Source organism: Pangasianodon hypophthalmus, chromosome 28, assembly GCF_027358585.1.
Source record: "Pangasianodon hypophthalmus isolate fPanHyp1 chromosome 28, fPanHyp1.pri, whole genome shotgun sequence".
NCBI classification, from domain to species: Eukaryota; Metazoa; Chordata; class Actinopteri; order Siluriformes; family Pangasiidae; genus Pangasianodon; species Pangasianodon hypophthalmus.
Genome location: NC_069737.1, coordinates 17058280 through 17078362, shown reverse-complemented (window position 1 = coordinate 17078362; position 20083 = coordinate 17058280). Strand labels below are relative to the sequence as shown.

The 20083-nt window shown below is 46.4% G+C and overlaps 1 protein-coding gene across 4 annotated transcripts in view; it reads left to right on the top strand.

Annotated features, from left to right (window-relative positions):
* elf2b (E74-like factor 2b (ets domain transcription factor)) overlaps window positions 1-20083 on the top strand; it is a 28324-nt gene that overhangs the window by 1107 nt on the left and 7134 nt on the right. The window contains exons 2-9 of one of the 4 annotated variants that reach the window (XM_053230747.1): window positions 1081-1157; window positions 1674-1781; window positions 2308-2392; window positions 2543-2771; window positions 14319-14435; window positions 14613-14786; window positions 15097-15180; window positions 15953-16142. In XM_053230747.1, the coding sequence (XP_053086722.1) occupies window positions 2318-2392; window positions 2543-2771; window positions 14319-14435; window positions 14613-14786; window positions 15097-15180; window positions 15953-16142 (869 nt within the window). In that variant the 5' untranslated portion in view covers window positions 1081-1157; window positions 1674-1781; window positions 2308-2317. Of the gene's footprint in view, window positions 1-1080; window positions 1158-1673; window positions 1782-2307; window positions 2393-2542; window positions 2772-11168; window positions 11778-14318; window positions 14436-14612; window positions 14787-15096; window positions 15181-15952; window positions 16143-20083 lie in introns of those variants that run through there. The other 3 variants (XM_053230745.1, XM_053230746.1, XM_053230748.1) reach the window with 3 other exon arrangements.

Genomic DNA, 20083 nt, shown 5'->3' with positions numbered 1-20083 from the left:
ACGTGTTCAGTAGATTCAGTACATGTTCAGTAGATTCAGTTCGTTCAGTACGTGTTCGGTACGTGTTCAGTATATTCAGTACGTGTTCAGTAGGTTCAGTACGTGTTCAGTACGTGTTCAGTACGTGTTCAATAGATTCAGTACGTGTTCAGTACGTGTTCAGTAGGTTCAGTACGTGTTCAGTAGGTTCAGTACGTGTTCAGTACGTGTTCAGTACGTGTTCAATAGATTCAGTACGTGTTCAGTAGGTTCAGTACGTGTTCAGTAGGTTCAGTACGTGTTCAGTAGATTCAGTTCGTTCAGTACGTGTTCAGTACGTGTTCAGTAGGTTCGGTACGTGTTCAGTACGTGGTCAGTACGTGGTCAGTAGGTTCAGTACGTGTTCAGTACGGGTTCAGTACGTGTTCAGTAGGTTCAGTACGTGTTCAGTAGGTTCAGTACGTGTTCAGTACGTGTTCAGTACGTGTTCAGTAGGTTCAGTACGTGTTCAGTACGTGTTCAGTACGTGTTCAGTAGAGTCTGTATACAGTATATTCAGTTTCTTTTGTGTGCTTCATAAACATTCAGTGGATTTAATAGGAGAAATAAGAACAGGTTTCTGGTGTACAGAGTGCGTACAGTGTACATATAAATAAATACGTTGTAGTTATTAAAATGTCAGTATTTGTTCAGTAGCCTCAGACTGTGTTAGGGATGGCTCGATACCACCATTTTGACGATACTAAATCGATACCATAGGTGACAAATAACCAGCCTCAAAATATAAGTGAAAACAATTTTATTAAACACACTGCTTGAAACTCTGCATGAACAATTGTGGGGAAAAAAAAAAAACCTACATGGAACAGGTCAGATTTTGATTTTGGAAGAAAAAACTGAAGAGATGAAATTAAAAAAGGATCATCTCTTCATATCTCTTCAGTCTTTATCAAATGGTGCAAAGAAAATGTATCAGAATCAGGTTCATCAATACCGTCAGAATTATTCATTTTTTGTTGGTTTGTTGATCACAAAGTACAAAGTAGATGAGGAACACTAGGATGCCGGGTATATTCAGAGCGCCGCCATTACTGTTTACAGTGCGTGGAATGGTGCGCTGTGATTGGCTGAGCGGCTGTATCGCATTCTGCAGAGAAGGGAGACTGGCGTTAGTCGCGGTTTGGAACCAAACTCTTCATTTATACTTCTCTCTCTCTCTCCCTCTCTCTCTCTCCCTCTCTCTCCCTCTCTCTCACACTCATTCTCTCTCTCTCCCTCTCTCTCCCTCTCTCTCTCTCCCTCTCTCTCTCTGTCTCTCTCTCCCTCTCTCTCCCTCTCTCTCTGTCTCTCTCTCTCTCTCTCTCTCTCCCTCTCTCTCTCTCTCTCTCTGTCTCTCTCTCCCTCTCTCTCTCTCTCTCTCTCTCTCTCTCTGTCTCTCTCTCTGTCTCTCTCTCTCTCTCTCTCTCTCTCTGTCTCTCTCTCTCTCTGTCTCTCTCTCTCTCTCTCTCTCTGTCTCTCTCTCTCTCTCTCACTCAGCTGCTTCCCTTTAGAGGTCGTCACAGCAGTAACATGCCCTTCATCACTATTACTAATACTAAAAATAATATTGATGATCTCTTTAAAATAAAAGTCTAAATTAAATCAGTTGAAAGAGACACTCACCTGTCGATCTTTTAACTCCTTGAACTAATCAGGCTGAGCGAGTGACAGGCGTTTGCTGAGGGGCAGCACAGGACTTATAGCAGCGCTTGCAGACTGGTGAATTAACGTCGGCTGGTTCACCTTTTTCATCACTTTTGTAGGTAAAGTAATGCCATATTTCACTTCTAACGCTTTCTTTATTTATTAATTTCGGACGCGTAGAGTGAGTTTCACCTGTTTGATCCATTGTTGTTTTCATGCTTGCTGGTTTCGCGTCAATTTGGGTAACACTGCCGCCTAGTGGTGAACTTCAGAACAGCAGCGAATGAAATACCGAACTGAGCAAAATTATGATATCGTACCGTTTGAAATATAATATATACCGGTATTTTCCAGTACTGATATACCGCACATCTCTACTGTGTGTGTGTGTGTGTGTGTGTGTGTGTGTGGTCAGTCTGGTGTAGAAACAAAAGTGGCCTTGTGTTTGGCCATGTGATGCCGCTTTCATATGAACACACTCTCACACACACACACTTCAGAGAGAGAGATACAAGTGAGTGAGAGACAGAGAGACATACGGGAGGATTTAAGGCCGGGAGAGATACAGACAGACTCTCAGCACTGGCGGGAGGTGACTGGGGAACTGACCACTTTGTCTCTCTGTGTGTGTGTGTGTGTGTGTAGGGAATGAGGGATGACGTCTGTGGTGTTGGTAGACAGCGGAGGAGCCGTGTTGGAGTACGTCACTGCAGTGGAGGATCTACATCAGGTGCGCACACACACACACACACACACACACACACACACACACACACACACACACACACACACTTATCTGATGAACACATCTGAACGCAGCCCTCTCCAGACTGATCTCTCTCTCTCTCTCTCTCTCTCTCTTGCTGTCTGTGTGTAACAGGAAGACGGTGTGTGTGAGGTGGAGGGAGTGTGTGAGGTGGAGGGAGTGTGTGAAGGTGTGTGTGAGGTGGAGGGAGTGTGTGAGGATGTGTGTGAGGTAGAGGGAGTGTGTGATCAGGAAGAAGAGGAGGAGTGCTCACCTGCACAGGTGTTTGTGTACGATGAGAACACGGAGCTTATGCAGGGCGTCGCTGAGGAACAGGAAGTGGAGACGGAAGTAGTGGAAACAGGTAACACACACACACACACACACTTTACACACTCACACACTTTCTAACATGCATCTGTATGTATAATGTAGCGTAAAATGTTAACACCGAAACACAACGTGGAGTGAGCTGCACACGGACACCGGCCCCATGTGGCTGTCTGCCGAACTGCAGCTCACTGCTGCTCCTTACTGTCTCCCTGCTGCTCCCTACTGTCTCCCTGCTGCTCCTTACTGTCTCACTGCTGCTCCCTACTGTCTCCCTGCTGCTCCTTACTGTCTCACTGCTGCTCCTTACTGTCTCACTGCTGCTCCTTACTGTCTCCCTGCTGCTCCTTACTGTCTCACTGCTGCTCCCTACTGTCTCCCTGCTGCTCCCTACTGTCTCCCTGCTGCTCCTTACTGTCTCACTGCTGCTCCCTACTGTCTCCCTGCTGCTCCCTACTGTCTCCCTGCTGCTCCTTACTGTCTCCCTGCTGCTCCTTACTGTCTCCCTGCTGCTCCTTACTGCTGCTCCTTACTGTCTCACTGCTGCTCCTTACTGTCTCACTGCTGCTCCTTACTGTCTCCCTGCTGCTCCTTACTGTCTCCCTGCTGCTCCCTACTGTCTCCCTGCTGCTCCTTACTGTCTCCCTGCTGCTCCTTACTGTCTCCCTGCTGCTCCTTACTGTCTCCCTGCTGCTCCCTACTGTCTCCCTGCTGCTCCCTACTGTCTCCCTGCTGCTTCGTACTGTCTCCCTGCTGCTCCCTACTGTCTCCCTGCTGCTCCTTACTGTCTCCCTGCTGCTCCCTACTGTCTCCCTGCTGCTCCTTACTGTCTCACTGCTGCTCCTTACTGTCTCCCTGCTGCTCCCTACTGTCTCACTGCTGCTCCGTACTGTCTCCCTGCTGCTTCGTACTGTCTCCCTGCTGCTCCCTACTGTCTCCCTGCTGCTCCCTACTGTCTCACTGCTGCTCCCTACTGTCTCCCTGCTGCTCCTTACTGTCTCCCTGCTGCTCCTTACTGTCTCCCTGCTGCTCCCTACTGTCTCCCTGCTGCTCCTTACTGTCTCACTGCTGCTCCGTACTGTCTCCCTGCTGCTTCGTACTGTCTCCCTGCTGCTCCTTACTGTCTCCCTGCTGCTCCTTACTGTCTCCCTGCTGCTCCCTACTGTCTCCCTGCTGCTCCTTACTGTCTCACTGCTGCTCCGTACTGTCTCACTGCTGCTTCGTACTGTCTCCCTGCTGCTCCCTACTGTCTCCCTGCTGCTCCTTACTGTCTCCCTGCTGCTCCCTACTGTCTCCCTGCTGCTCCCTACTGTCTCCCTGCTGCTCCTTACTGTCTCCCTGCTGCTCCTTACTGTCTCCCTGCTGCTCCCTACTGTCTCCCTGCTGCTCCGTACTGTCTCCCTGCTGCTTCGTACTGTCTCCCTGCTGCTCCCTACTGTCTCCCTGCTGCTCCTTACTGTCTCCCTGCTGCTCCCTACTGTCTCCCTGCTGCTCCTTACTGTCTCCCTGCTGCTCCTTACTGTCTCCCTGCTGCTCCCTACTGTCTCCCTGCTGCTCCGTACTGTCTCCCTGCTGCTTCGTACTGTCTCCCTGCTGCTCCCTACTGTCTCCCTGCTGCTCCTTACTGTCTCCCTGCTGCTCCCTACTGTCTCCCTGCTGCTCCTTACTGTCTCCCTGCTGCTCCCTACTGTCTCCCTGCTGCTCCTTACTGTCTCCCTGCTGCTCCTTACTGTCTCCCTGCTGCTCCCTACTGTCTCCCTGCTGCTCCGTACTGTCTCCCTGCTGCTTCGTACTGTCTCCCTGCTGCTCCTTACTGTCTCCCTGCTGCTCCTTACTGTCTCCCTGCTGCTCCTTACTGTCTCACTGCTGCTCCTTACTGTCTCCCTGCTGCTCCCTACTGTCTCACTGCTGCTCCCTACTGTCTCCCTGCTGCTCCCTACTGTCTCACTGCTGCTCCCTACTGTCTCCCTGCTGCTCCTTACTGTCTCCCTGCTGCTCCTTACTGTCTCCCTGCTGCTCCTTACTGTCTCCCTGCTGCTCCTTACTGTCTCCCTGCTGCTCCCTACTGTCTCCCTGCTGCTCCTTACTGTCTCACTGCTGCTCCGTACTGTCTCCCTGCTGCTTCGTACTGTCTCCCTGCTGCTCCTTACTGTCTCCCTGCTGCTCCTTACTGTCTCCCTGCTGCTCCCTACTGTCTCCCTGCTGCTCCTTACTGTCTCACTGCTGCTCCGTACTGTCTCACTGCTGCTTCGTACTGTCTCCCTGCTGCCCCCTACTGTCTCCCTGCTGCTCCTTACTGTCTCCCTGCTGCTCCCTACTGTCTCCCTGCTGCTCCCTACTGTCTCCCTGCTGCTCCCTACTGTCTCCCTGCTGCTCCTTACTGTCTCCCTGCTGCTCCTTACTGTCTCCCTGCTGCTCCCTACTGTCTCCCTGCTGCTCCCTACTGGAATCCTATCCTTTTCCGTTTGAAATTCAGTCACATAGTCTTGGAGGGAAATGATTTTAAACTTACTCCAGTAATAATTTATCAACGTCTACGAAATATAATAAAGTTAAATAGAGTTTAGAGAAACACGTTACAGCTCGTTACCAGTCATAGGGGTGTGAAGTGAGGGGAGTTCAGTAATCCACAGCCAGACTGTATAGTCCACCTCGCTAACTGCCCCCAGGGGTGCCAACATTTATGGTTGTTATTTCTGACTCATGGCTGCAGAGGCACAGGAAACACCTGAACGCTACACTTTTCTGCATTTCAGCTAAAGCAGCAGTCAGAACAAAAACAAATAAAATTCGCCTGGCGTTAAAGCTAAAGGGGAAAGCACTCGGAACATGAAAGATACACATTTCTGTTTGTTTGTTTTAACTTTGTGCCAAATTTATCTAGGTGACCTTTGACCTGTGAATTCACGAACCTTAGTCTTGTGAGCCAATAGACAGCAAGTGGAGAAGCTGGGAATTATAAAGAAGCAGTCAAGAGACGGATCGTTCGGTAACAAAAGCGCAGGTTCAGATGTGCTATCACCATTTAATAATTTTTTTCAATATGTAGGCGATCATAAATAATGTTCAATTTTTAAATTGATTATATCGTGTTCCTGTTAGTGCAGACAGTCTGGCGGATTTATCTGATGGCTTCCTCTCATGACAGAAATAAAAGTGTGTAGATTTTTTTTTGTCAGTTAATCAGCAGACAAACATGATGACACACTGCAGTTAAGTATTTGTTCAGTACATTTTTTCTGTTATGCTGTTAGCCTGGAGTTGTCCTGTTCACTGACACATGCTAAGGTTTTGTGGATAAAAGTAATTTTTTTCTTTCTGCATAGAAGTTTCTTGTTAGCAATGTTAGCACCGCCTCTGCCCTCCTGTGGCTGTGTGCAGAAATGCAGCCCTGCAGTATGACCACAAAACTCAAACCATCAGTCAGTCAGTTATTCAGTCAGTCATTCAGTCAGTCAATAATTCAGTCAGTAAGTCAATAATTCAGTCAGTCAGTACTTCAGTCAGTAATTCAGTCAGAAATTCAGTAAGTCAGTAATACAGTAATTCAGTCAGTCAGTCAGTAATTCAGTCAGTCAGTAATACAGTAATTCAGTCAGTCAGTCAGTAATTCAGTCAGTCAGTAATACAGTAATTCAGTCAGTCAGTAATACAGTAATTCAGTCAGTCAGTCAGTAATTCAGTCAGTCAGTAATACAGTAATTCAGTCAGTCAGTCAGTAATTCAGTCAGTCAGTCAGTCAGTAATTCAGTCAGTCAGTAATACAGTAATTCAATCAGTCAGTAACACAGTAATTCAGTCAGTCAGTCAGTCAGTAATTCAGTCAGTCAGTAATACAGTAATTCAGTCAGTCAGTCAGTAATTCAGTCAGTAATTCAGTCAGTAATTCAGTCAGTCAGTCAGTAATTCAGTCAGTCAGTCAGTAATTCAGTCAGTCAGTCAGTAATGCAGTAATTCAGTCAGTAATACAGTAATTCAGTCAGTCAGTAATTCAGTCAGTCAGTCAGTAATGCAGTAATTCAGTCAGTCAGTCAGTGATACAGTAATTCAGTCAGTAATACAGTAATTCAGTCAGTAATTCAGTCAGTCAGTCAGTAATTCAGTCAGTCAGTAATTCAGTCAGTCAGTAATTCAGTCAGTCAGTAATTCAGTCAGTCAGTAATGCAGTAATTCAGTCAGTCAGTCAGTAATACAGTAATTCAGTCAGTCAGTCAGTAATTCAGTCAGTCAGTAATGCAGTAATTCAGTCAGTAATACAGTAATTCAGTCAGTAATACAGTAATTCAGTCAGTAATACAGTAATTCAGTCAGTCAGTAATACAGTAATTCAGTCAGTAATACAGTAATTCAGTCAGTAATACAGTAATTCAGTCAGTAATACAGTAATTCAGTCAGTCAGTCAGTAATTCAGTCAGTCAGTAATACAGTAATTCAGTCAGTCAGTCAGTCATGCAGTAATTCAGTCAGTCAGTCAGTAATTCAGTCAGTCAGTCAGTAATTCAGTCAGTCAGTAATACAGTAATTCAGTCAGTCAGTCAGTAATTCAGTCAGTCAGTAATTCAATCAGTCAGTCAGTAATGCAGTAATTCAGTCAGTCAGTAATACAGTAATTCAGTCAGTCAGTAATTCAGTCAGTCAGTCAGTCAGTAATTCAGTCAGTCAGTCAGTAATGCAGTAATTCAGTCAGTCAGTAATACAGTAATTCAGTCAGTCAGTCAGTAATACAGTAATTCAGTCAGTCAGTCAGTAATACAGTAATTCAGTCAGTCAGTAATACAGTAATTCAGTCAGTCAGTCAGTAATTCAGTCAGTCAGTCAGTCAGTAATTCAGTCAGTCAGTCAGTAATGCAGTAATTCAGTCAGTCAGTCAGTAATACAGTAATTCAGTCAGTCAGTAATACAGTAATTCAGTCAGTCAGTCAGTAATTCAGTCAGTCAGTAATACAGTAATTCAGTCAGTCAGTCAGTAATTCAGTCAGTCAGTCAGTCAGTAATTCAGTCAGTCAGTAATACAGTAATTCAATCAGTCAGTAACACAGTAATTCAGTCAGTCAGTCAGTCAGTAATTCAGTCAGTCAGTAATACAGTAATTCAGTCAGTCAGTCAGTAATTCAGTCAGTAATTCAGTCAGTAATTCAGTCAGTCAGTCAGTAATTCAGTCAGTCAGTCAGTAATTCAGTCAGTCAGTCAGTAATGCAGTAATTCAGTCAGTAATACAGTAATTCAGTCAGTCAGTAATTCAGTCAGTCAGTCAGTAATGCAGTAATTCAGTCAGTCAGTCAGTGATACAGTAATTCAGTCAGTAATACAGTAATTCAGTCAGTAATTCAGTCAGTCAGTCAGTAATTCAGTCAGTCAGTAATTCAGTCAGTCAGTAATTCAGTCAGTCAGTAATGCAGTAATTCAGTCAGTCAGTCAGTAATACAGTAATTCAGTCAGTCAGTCAGTAATTCAGTCAGTCAGTAATGCAGTAATTCAGTCAGTAATACAGTAATTCAGTCAGTAATACAGTAATTCAGTCAGTAATACAGTAATTCAGTCAGTCAGTAATACAGTAATTCAGTCAGTAATACAGTAATTCAGTCAGTAATACAGTAATTCAGTCAGTAATACAGTAATTCAGTCAGTCAGTCAGTAATTCAGTCAGTCAGTAATACAGTAATTCAGTCAGTCAGTCAGTCATGCAGTAATTCAGTCAGTCAGTCAGTAATTCAGTCAGTCAGTAATTCAGTCAGTCAGTAATACAGTAATTCAGTCAGTCAGTCAGTAATTCAGTCAGTCAGTAATTCAATCAGTCAGTCAGTAATGCAGTAATTCAGTCAGTCAGTAATACAGTAATTCAGTCAGTCAGTCAGTAATTCAGTCAGTCAGTCAGTCAGTAATTCAGTCAGTCAGTCAGTAATGCAGTAATTCAGTCAGTCAGTAATACAGTAATTCAGTCAGTCAGTCAGTAATACAGTAATTCAGTCAGTCAGTCAGTAATACAGTAATTCAGTCAGTCAGTAATACAGTAATTCAGTCAGTCAGTCAGTAATTCAGTCAGTCAGTCCAGTCAGTAATTCAGTCAGTCAGTCAGTAATGCAGTAATTCAGTCAGTCAGTCAGTAATACAGTAATTCAGTCAGTCAGTAATACAGTAATTCAGTCAGTAATACAGTAATTCAGTCAGTCAGTAATTCAGTCAGTCAGTAATACAGTAATTCAGTCAGTAATACAGTAATTCAGTCAGTCAGTCAGTAATGCAGTAATTCAGTCAGTCAGTCAGTCAGTAATTCAGTCAGTCAGTAATTCAGTCAGTCAGTAATACAGTAATTCAGTCAGTCATGCAGTAATTCAGTCAGTCAGTCAGTAATTCAGTCAGTCAGTCAGTAATGCAGTAATTCAGTCAGTCAGTCAGTAATACAGTAATTCAGTCAGTCAGTCATGCAGTAATTCAGTCAGTCAGTAATGCAGTAATTGTCAGTCAGTCAGTCAGTAATTCAGTCAGTCAGTCAGTAATACAGTAATTCAGTCAGTAATACAGTAATTCAGTCAGTCAGTAATACAGTAATTCAGTCAGTCAGTAATACAGTAATTCAGTCAGTCAGTCAGTAATTCAGTCAGTCAGTCAGTCAGTAATTCAGTCAGTCAGTCAGTAATTCAGTCAGTAATACAGTAATTCAGTCAGTAATACAGTAATTCAGTCAGTAATACAGTAATTCAGTCAGTAATTCAGTCAGTCAGTCAGTAATACAGTAATTCAGTCAGTCAGTAATACAGTAATTCAGTCAGTCAGTCAGTAATTCAGTCAGTCAGTCAGTAATTCAGTCAGTCAGTAATTCAGTCAGTCATTAATACAGTAGTTCAGTCTGTCAGTAATACAGTAATTCAGTCTGTCAGTCAGTAATTCAGTCAGTCAGGCAGTAATACAGTAATTCAGTCAGTAATTCAGTCAGTAATACAGTAATTCAGTCAGTCAGTCAGTAATACAGTAATTCAGTCAGTCAGTCAGTAATACAGTAATTCAGTCAGTCAGTAATACAGTAATTCAGTCAGTCAGTCAGTAATACAGTAATTCAGTCAGTCAGTAATACAGTAATTCAGTCAGTCAGTCAGTAATTCAGTCAGTCAGTAATACAGTAATTCAGTCAGTCAGTAATACAGTAATTCAGTCTGTCAGTCAGTAATTCAGTCAGTCAGTAATACAGTAATTCAGTCAGTCAGTCAGTAATTCAGTCAGTCAGTAATACAGTAATTCAGTCTGTCAGTCAGTAATTCAGTCAGTAATTCAATCATAGTTTATAAAGCCATAACACATCCACTGAGGTGCTTCACATCTTTTTTTCTTCTCTGATTTGTGAATGATGGAGATCTGGCTTAAACCGGGCTCACCAAAATAAAAACCTTTTTAAAATAATCTGTGCATAAATATCATCAACGTCAACATTATTACTAATTGAAAATGGAACACACGTATTTTTGAAATGGTCACAGGATTTTGGATTAGCGATTAGACTAGGAAGTCTGGAAGCACTGGAAAGTCTTATAGTTTAGTAGAAATGTAAATAATTTATTAATTACCTCTTATTAAAGTGAAACTATTATTTTTAGTCACACCACGTGGACTTGTGCTTTTCTGCATTAGCAGACTCAATTTCAACATCTTTTCTTTATAAATGTGCACGGATTTAACATAAAAATGTAGTATGAAAGAAAGTGATACACACTGTTAATAAAAAGACTAGATCACAAATCTGCTTTAGTGGCAGGTTTAGAGGGTTTTAGGGCAGGTTTAGAGGGTTTTAGTGGCAGGTTTAGAGGGTTTTAGTGGCAGGTTTAGGTGGGTTTTAGTGGCAGGTTTAGTGGGTTTTAGTGGGCAGGTTTAGAGGGTTTTAGTGGCAGGTTTAGTGGGTTTTAGTGGCGGTTTAGAGGGTTTTAGTGGCAGGTTTAGTGGGTTTTAGTGGCAGGTTTAGAGGGTTTTAGTGGCAGGTTTAGAGGGTTTTAGTGGCAGGTTTAGAGGGTTTTAGTGGCAGGTTTAGTGGGTTTTAGTGGCAGGTTTAGTGGGTTTTAGTGGCAGGTTTAGAGGGTTTTAGTGGCAGGTTTAGTGGGTTTTAGTGGCAGGTTTAGAGGGTTTTAGTGGCAGGTTTAGAGGGTTTTAGTGGCAGGTTTAGAGGGTTTTAGTGGCAGGTTTAGAGGGTTTTAGTGGCAGGTTTAGAGGGTTTTAGTGGCAGGTTTAGAGGGTTTTAGTGGCAGGTTTAGTGGGTTTTAGTGGCAGGTTTAGTGGGTTTTAGTGGCAGGTTTAGAGGGTTTTAGTGGCAGGTTTAGAGGGTTTTAGTGGCAGGTTTAGAGGGTTTTAGTGGCAGGTTTAGAGGGTTTTAGTGGCAGGTTTAGTGGGTTTTAGTGGCAGGTTTAGTGGGTTTTAGTGGCAGGTTTAGAGGGTTTTAGTGGCAGGTTTAGTGGGTTTTAGTGGCAGGTTTAGAGGGTTTTAGTGGCAGGTTTAGTGGGTTTTAGTGGCAGGTTTAGCGGTCTCATGCTAACTTTATTCTGAGGTAAATTTTCTGTAGCTGAGGCTTTGAGAAGTCAGTCAGTTAGTGAGGGATATATTTTATATATGTTATGAATAAGCTGTGTGTTTAATAAAAGTGTGTAAATTAGACTGAAATAATGATGTAAATAAGTTATTTCTGAGGTAAATATTGCCTATAGTACGGAGGTGTGAGCAGCGGAAGGATCTGAGGTGCTTCGGCGCTATTAGCGGCGGAGTGATCTCGCTTAGAGCGCTTAGCATGCGAGTCAGTGGCGTTGTTTTTCCTCCCACCCACATTCCGACCAGTTACACCTTCCTGTGCTGTGATTGGCTGAAGGCTCGTGAATATGAGCTACTGGCCAATCTCAGCACAGGAGGGCTGGGCCATGGCCAGGCGCGGGAGGCGGGAACTGCCGGAGAGCGGGTGGGAACGAAAGAAAATAACGCGAGTCAATGTGTATGAACGTGAAGCTAAACATGGCGACGTCGCTTCATGAGGGAGCCGCTAACCAGTTGGATTTACTCATCCGTGCAGGTAACGCGAGCACAATTTTCAAAAAGCGGCTTTAACACCTGGGGTAGTGTGTGTGTGTGTGTTTTGGTGAAGTTGCTGGTCGCCGGTGCAGTTGTGAAGTTAAGGGCACACTGCAGGAAGTGGATCACCTTGGTTCGGTTCTGTGTGTAAAACCTGCATGGCGGCTGCGTTTATAATATTCTAATATGCGTTTTAGAATGCATGTATCTATTTTGCAGGTATTAGAAAAGTGTGTATAAAAGTGTGCAGAGGTGGTGTAATGGTGTGTTTATTGGTACTAGTGTAAAATAACGGGCTTGGAGGCGAAACCAGGAAGTGTGAGCGCGCGAGGCCGAATCCCAAACGGCAGCTGAGTCCTTACACACGCGCCCTACGTAGTGCGTGACGCAATGACGCATGTCCCCTATGTAGTGCCCTATGTGTTGAGCAGTGATGGATTTGGGACGTGGCGCGTGTTGTCTCGCCTCCGTCTCTGCCACGCTGTCTCGCACAGGAAGGACACACTGGGCTTTTAATTTCTCCCCTTTAATGAGTTTATGAGGATAAAACGTTATAACGGATTTATGGCGCGCTGTTCACAGGGCTGCGACGGTGTTATTCACTCTCACTGGGATGTAATAAATGTGGCTGGGAAACAGCACAGCTCCTGACTCCAGGCGAATAAATACATTAATAAGTGTAATGTGTGTTTAGAGAAGTGAGTTTTATTCATGGCTTTAACACTCCGTGTGCTAGCTGGAGTTTCCCCCGAATCTCCCCGAGTCCGTTATCTAACCCGACTGATTTTACTGCTGATGCTCCCCCAGGCCTGGTCAGTATTTTCAGAACTTTAAATCGTTGTGTTTAAATCGATCAAAACTAAACAACATTCATTACTTTATTTTATTTATTTTTTTTTTTTTGCGCACTGAAATCTGATTTATTTTTCCAGAAATATTTCGATGGCGGAAGCGTTGCTATTCCACCGGGGGCGGGGCTCACCCTTTGATTGACACCCAGGTCTGTCCAATAGGAACGCACGATGCTTTCGAAATTTTCAGCACAGCCGCTCTCGGCTACGCGCCCTTCATGCGTCACTCTGAAAACTGTCCAATCAGAGCGGGGGGCGGGGCATGATGGGCAGGAAGCGAAGTGGAGGGAAAGCGTGTAAACAGGGAAGTGGAGCGCAGCGCTGCTATTCTGAGACACACACACACACACACACACACACACAGAGAGGATGTGTCTCAAACCAATCTGCGCTCCCTTAAAAGTGCGCTACAGATCTGAAATATGGGCTGTGTGTGTGTGTGTGTGTGTGTGTGTGTGAATAAGAGGAGGCTTTGGTTTGACAGTTAATTTGGTTTGTGAATAAACAGACCGAGCTGCAGTTCCCATAGTGTAGATAAAGTGTGTGTGTGTGTGTGTGTGTGTGTGTATACTGATGTAGATCCTTTAAACTCCCCCATGATGATGATCCTGTCAGTGTGTAACCACTTAAGTTCACTGTGGGGATGACGTATACCTGTGTGTGTGTGTGTGTGTGTGTGTAATGCCTAAAGATAGCCCCTGTATGCACAGAAGGCACTCCTGTCCAAACATGGGCAGTGCAGGAGTGTGCAGGAGGAGGAGTGGATGGACAGGGACAGGTGAGGGGTTTTGTGTGTGTGTGTGTGTGTGTGGAGGGGGTAGTGCAGCGAGGCGGGGGTGTGAGGGGGTGTGAGGGTAGTTTGGTGAGGGCATGGAGGGTCTTGAGCTGTGGGTCATGTGATTAAATAGCACAGGTGAGGTGGGCGTGTGCTGTCTCCCAGCCGGCGGCGGCGTTTCCTCGTGTGCGGCGTGAATCCGCAGAGTTCCTCCCGCTTTAATCCCCTCAGCTGCAGCGCTGGCTCTCTCTGACCATCCCGTCATCCGGAGAAGGGAATTATGGGATTGAGGAAGCGGCGGTCACCCACACACACACACACACACACACACACACACACACACAGTCTGAGCGGGCAAATACGCGCGCAGGACACACAAACGCACGCAAACGCGCACACGCAGGACACACGCACAAACACGCACACGCAGGACACACACACAAACACGCACACGCAGGACACACGCACAAACACGCACACGCAGGACACACACACAAACACGCACACGCAGGACACACGCACAAACACGCACACGCAGGACACACACACAAACGCACACGCAGGACACACACACAAACACGCACACGCAGGACACACGCACAAACACGCACACGCAGGACACACGCACAAACACGCACACGCAGGACACACACACAAACACGCACACGCAGGACACACACACAAACACGCACACGCAGGACACAAACACGCAAACGCAGGACACACGCAAACACGCAGGGGAAACACACAGGACAGCGGTGTTACACCTGTGTTGTAGAACATTTAAAACACCTGTGTGTATTCAGTGGCACATTAACGATACATCCTTATTTCATATTTCTGTTGTGTGTGCGCGCGCGTGTGTGTGTGTGCGCGCGCGTGTGTGTGTGTGCGCGCGTGTGTGTGTATGTTACAGTGGAGGCATCAGTACATGGAGGCTCCAGTGTTCACTGCTCTGATAAAACAATTGAAGCAGCAGAAGCTCTTTTACACATGGACTCACCTTCCAGCTTACGGGGAGACCGCAGTCCAGGTACACACACACACACACACACATATACACACTCACACACACACACACACACACACACACACGTAATTCGGATGTGTGTGTGTTCAGTAACGTCTCAGGATGGCACTAGTGCTGAATCCCATTCCATCCTCAGGATGATGTGTGTGTGTGTGTGTGTGTGTGTGTGTGTGTGTGTAGAGGTGTTTGTTCCTCCATGTGTGTCCACTCCGGAGTTCCTTCACGCCGCCATGCGTCCTGATGTTGTCACGGAAACAGTGGTAGAGGTCAGCACAGAGGAGGCGGAGCCTATGGAGGTGGTGACCTTAATCAAGGAACCAAGAGTGATAGAGAGAGATGGCAGGAAGAAGAAAAGTAAGAACACACAAAAACACACACACACACACACACACGCCATTACTGCCTCCTGCTGGTCGTCTCGTTAATCACATGACTGATTGAGGTTTCACTTGTACAACAAACAGTCCCACATCATTTGCATATAAATCTGAGCTCACCTGTGTGATGCTCAGCCACGCCCACATTGCTCCGCCTTCTGTTTCTGTAGACGACCACATGGTTGTGTCCTGACGCTGCAAGTGTAAACACAGCAGAGCGTTTTATTTACTGGTGTGACCGCTGTATATAAGAGGTGTGTGTGTGTGTGTGTGTGTGTGTTCTGTAGCTGGGAGGAAACCCAATAAGCCCCACCCCATCCCCAATGGCTCTCCAGATTTAGGCATCAAGAAGAAGTCAAGAGAGGGCAAAGGTCAGTCTGTGTGTTTGTGTGTAAGAATGATGGTGAAGAGTGTGTGTGATGACTGTGTGTGAGTGTGTACACCTGTTCATTCATGCGGGTATCCAGTGATCAATCATGTGGCAGCAGCACAATGCGTATCATCTGTGCAGATACAGGTCAGTAATGTTCACATCCAAATGGGGCAGAATGTGATCTCTGTGACATGAACCGTGGGTCTGGCGGCTGAAACGCCTTGAGCTGCCAGGAAAGATATAGTAACTCATATAATCACTCTTTACAACCGTGGTGAGCAGAAAAGCATCTCAACATGCACAAAACATTGAACCTTGAGGTGGATGCGCTACAGCAGCAGAAGACCACATCAGGTTCCTCTCCTATCAGCCAAGAACAGGAATCTGAGGCAGATCCTCCACACACAAGATGTTTTTTGTTTTTCACACCGTTCTGTGTAACTCTAGAGACTGCTGTGTGTGAAAATCTCAGGAGATCAGCAGTTTCTGAAACACTCATCCGGCACCAGCAGCCATGCAACTGTTAACGTCACAGAGATCACATTTTTTCCACATTGTGATGTTTGATGTGAACATTACCTGAAGCTCTTCACCTGCATCTGCATGATGATATGCATTGTGCTGCTGCCACTTGATTGGCTGATTGGATAACTGCATGAATGAGCAGGTGTACGGGTGTTCCTAATAAAGTGGGTGGTGAGGTGTTTATGATAATGGTGTGTGCGTGGGGATGATGATTGTGTGTGTGTGTGTGTGTGTGTGTACTGTAGGCAGTACATACCTGTGGGAATTCCTGTTGGACCTGCTGCAGGATAAGAACACCTGTCCCAGGTACATTAAGTGGACTCAGAGGGAGAAAGGCATCTTCAAGCTGGTGGACTCTAAAGCCGTGTCCAAGCTGTGGGGAAAACACAAGAACAAACCTGACATGAACTACGAGACCATGGGACGCGCCCTCAGGTAAGCGCACACACACACACGCACACACACACACACACACGCACACACACACACACTTCTGCTGAGGTTGGGACAGAGGAACTCTGGGCTTTAAAGATTTGAGGCTGAGGAATAGGACCTGAGGGTTTGAGGCTTGTGGGTTAGGCTCAGGGTTATAGGGTCTAAAAGTTCAGTGGTAGCAGACAGGATGATGATTAGGGCGTAGGGGTTGATGATTAGAGATTAGAGATTGATGATTAGGGCGTAGAGGTTGATGATTAGGGCGTAGGGGGTTGATGATTAGGGCGTAGGGGTGGATGATTAGGGCGTAGGGGTGGATGATTAGGGTGTAGGGGTTGATGATTAGGGTGTAGGGGTTGATGATTAGGGTGTAGGGTGTAGAGGTTGATGATTAGGGCGTAGGGGTGGATGATTAGGGCTTAAGGGATTAGAGGTTGATGATTAGGGCGTAGGGGTGGATGATTAGGGTGTAGGGGTTGATGATTAGGGTGTAGGGGTTGATGATTAGGGCTTAGGGGTGGATGATTAGGGCTTAAGGGATTAGAGGTTGATGATTAGGGCGTAGGGGTGGATGATTAGGGTGTAGGGGTTGATGATTAGGGTGTAGGGGTTGATGATTAGGGTGTAGGGGTTGATGATTAGGGCTTAAGGGATTAGAGGTTGATGATTAGGGCGTAGGGGTGGATGATTAGGGTGTAGGGGTTGATGATTAGGGTGTAGGGGTTGATGATTAGGGTGTAGGGGTTGATGATTAGGGTGTAGGGTGTAGAGGTTGATGATTAGGGTGTAGGGGGTGGATGATTAGGGTGTAGGGGTTGATGATTAGGGCTTAAGGGCGTAGGTGTTGATGATTAGGGTGTAGGGGTTGATGATTAGGGCTTAAGGGCGTAGGTGTTGATGATTAGGGCGTAGGTGTTGATGATTAGGGCTTAAGGGCGTAGGTGTTGATGATTAGGGCGTAGGTGTTGATGATTAGGGCTTAAGGGCGTAGGTGTTGATGATTAGGGCTTAAGGGCGTAGGGGTTGATGATTAGGGCGTAGGGGTTGATGATTAGGGCTTAAGGGCGTAGGGGTTGATGATTAGGGCGTAGGGGTTGATGATTAGGGCTTAAGGGCGTAGGTGTTGATGATTAGGGCGTAGGGGTTGATGATTAGGGCTTAAGGGCGTAGGTGTTGATGATTAGGGCTTAAGGGCGTAGGGGTTGATGATTAGGGCTTAAGGGCGTAGGGGTTGATGATTAGGGCTTAAGGGCGTAGGGGTTGATGATTAGGGCGTAGGGGTTGATGATTAGGGCTTAAGGGCGTAGGGGTTGATGATTAGGGCGTAGGGGTTGATGATTAGGGCTTAAGGGCGTAGGTGTTGATGATTAGGGCGTAGGGGTTGATGATTAGGGCTTAAGGGCGTAGGGGTTGATGATTAGGGCGTAGGGGTTGATGATTAGGGCTTAAGGGCGTAGGTGTTGATGATTAGGGCGTAGGGGTTGATGATTAGGGCGTAGGGGTTGATGATTAGGGCTTAAGGGCGTAGGTGTTGATGATTAGGGCGTAGGGGTTGATAATTAGGGCTTAAGGGCGTAGGTGTTGATGATTAGGGCGTAGGGGTTGATGATTAGGGGTTAAGGGCGTAGGAGTTGATGATTAGGGGTTAAGGGAGTAGGGGTTGATGATTAGGGCGTAGGTGTTGATGATTAGGGCGTAGGGGTTGATGATTAGGGGTTAAGGGCGTAGGGGTTGATGATTAGGGCGTAGGGGTTGATGATTAGGGCGTAGGGGTTGATGATTAGGGCTTAAGGACGTAGGTGTTGATGATTAGGGCGTAGGGGTTGATAATTAGGGCTTAAGGGCGTAGGTGTTGATGATTAGGGCGTAGGGGTTGATGATTAGGGGTTAAGGGCGTAGGGGTTGATGATTAGGGGTTAAGGGAGTAGGGGTTGATGATTAGGGCGTAGGGGTTGATGATTAGGGCGTAGGGGTTGATGATTAGGGCTTAAGGGCGTAGGTGTTGATGATTAGGGCGTAGGTGTTGATGATTAGGGCGTAGGGGTTGATGATTAGGGTGTAGGGGTTGATGATTAGGGCTTAAGGGCGTAGGGGTTGATGATTAGGGCGTAGGGGTTGATAATTAGGGCTTAAGGGCGTAGGGGTTGATAATTAGGGGTTAAGGGCGTAGGGGTTGATGATTAGGGCGTAGGGGTTGATGATTAGGGCGTAGGGGTTGATGATTAGGGCGTAGGGGTTGATGATTAGGGCGTAGGGGTTGATGATTAGGGCTTAAGGGCGTAGGTGTTGATGATTAGGGCGTAGGGGTTGATGATTAGGGCGTAGGGGTTAATGATTAGGGCGTAGGGGTGGATGATTAGGGCTTAAGGGCGTAGGGGTGGATGATTAGGGCTTAAGGGCGTAGGGGTTGATGATTAGGGCTTAAGGGCGTAGGGGTTGATGATTAGGGCGTAGGTGTTGATGATTAGGGCGTAGGGGTTGATGATTAGGGCGTAGGGGTTAATGATTAGGGCGTAGGGGTGGATGATTAGGGCTTAAGGGCGTAGGGGTGGATGATTAGGGCTTAAGGGCGTAGGGGTTGATGATTAGGGCGTAGGGGTTGATGATTAGGGCGTAGAGGTTGATGATTAGGGCGTAGGGGTTGATGATTAGGGCGTAGGGGTGGATGATTAGGGCTTAAGGGCGTAGGGGTTGATGATTAGGGCGTAGGTGTTGATGATTAGGGCGTAGGGGTTGATGATTAGGGCATAGGGGTTGATGATTAGGGCGTAGGGGTGGATGATTAGGGCTTAAGGGCGTAGGGGTGGATGATTAGGGCTTAAGGGCGTAGGGGTTGATGATTAGGGCGTAGGGGTTGATGATTAGGGCGTAGGGGTTAATGATTAGGGCGTAGGGGTGGATGATTAGGGCTTAAGGGCGTAGGGGTTGATGATTAGGGCGTAGGGGTTGATGATTAGGGCGTAGAGGTTGATGATTAGGGCGTAGGGGTTGATGATTAGGGCGTAGAGGTTGAGGATTAGGGCTTAAGGACGTAGGGGTTGATGATTAGGGCGTAGGGGTTGATGATTAGGGCGTAGGGGTTGATGATTAGGGCTTAAGGGCGTAGGTGTTGATGATTAGGGCGTAGGGGTTGATGATTAGGGCGTAGGGGTTAATGATTAGGGCGTAGGGGTGGATGATTAGGGCTTAAGGGCGTAGGGGTGGATGATTAGGGCTTAAGGGCGTAGGGGTTGATGATTAGGGCTTAAGGGCGTAGGGGTTGATGATTAGGGCGTAGGTGTTGATGATTAGGGCGTAGGGGTTGATGATTAGGGCGTAGGGGTTAATGATTAGGGCGTAGGGGTGGATGATTAGGGCTTAAGGGCGTAGGGGTGGATGATTAGGGTGTAGGGGTTGATGATTAGGGCTTAAGGGCGTAGGTGTTGATGATTAGGGTGTAGGGGTTGATGATTAGGGCTTAAGGGCGTAGGTGTTGATGATTAGGGCGTAGGTGTTGATGATTAGGGCTTAAGGGCGTAGGTGTTGATGATTAGGGCGTAGGTGTTGATGATTAGGGCTTAAGGGCGTAGGTGTTGATGATTAGGGCTTAAGGGCGTAGGGGTTGATGATTAGGGCGTAGGGGTTGATGATTAGGGCTTAAGGGCGTAGGGGTTGATGATTAGGGCGTAGGGGTTGATGATTAGGGCTTAAGGGCGTAGGTGTTGATGATTAGGGCGTAGGGGTTGATGATTAGGGCTTAAGGGCGTAGGTGTTGATGATTAGGTCTTAAGGGCGTAGGGGTTGATGATTAGGGCTTAAGGGCGTAGGGGTTGATGATTAGGGCTTAAGGGCGTAGGGGTTGATGATTAGGGCGTAGGGGTTGATGATTAGGGCTTAAGGGCGTAGGGGTTGATGATTAGGGCGTAGGGGTTGATGATTAGGGCTTAAGGGCGTAGGTGTTG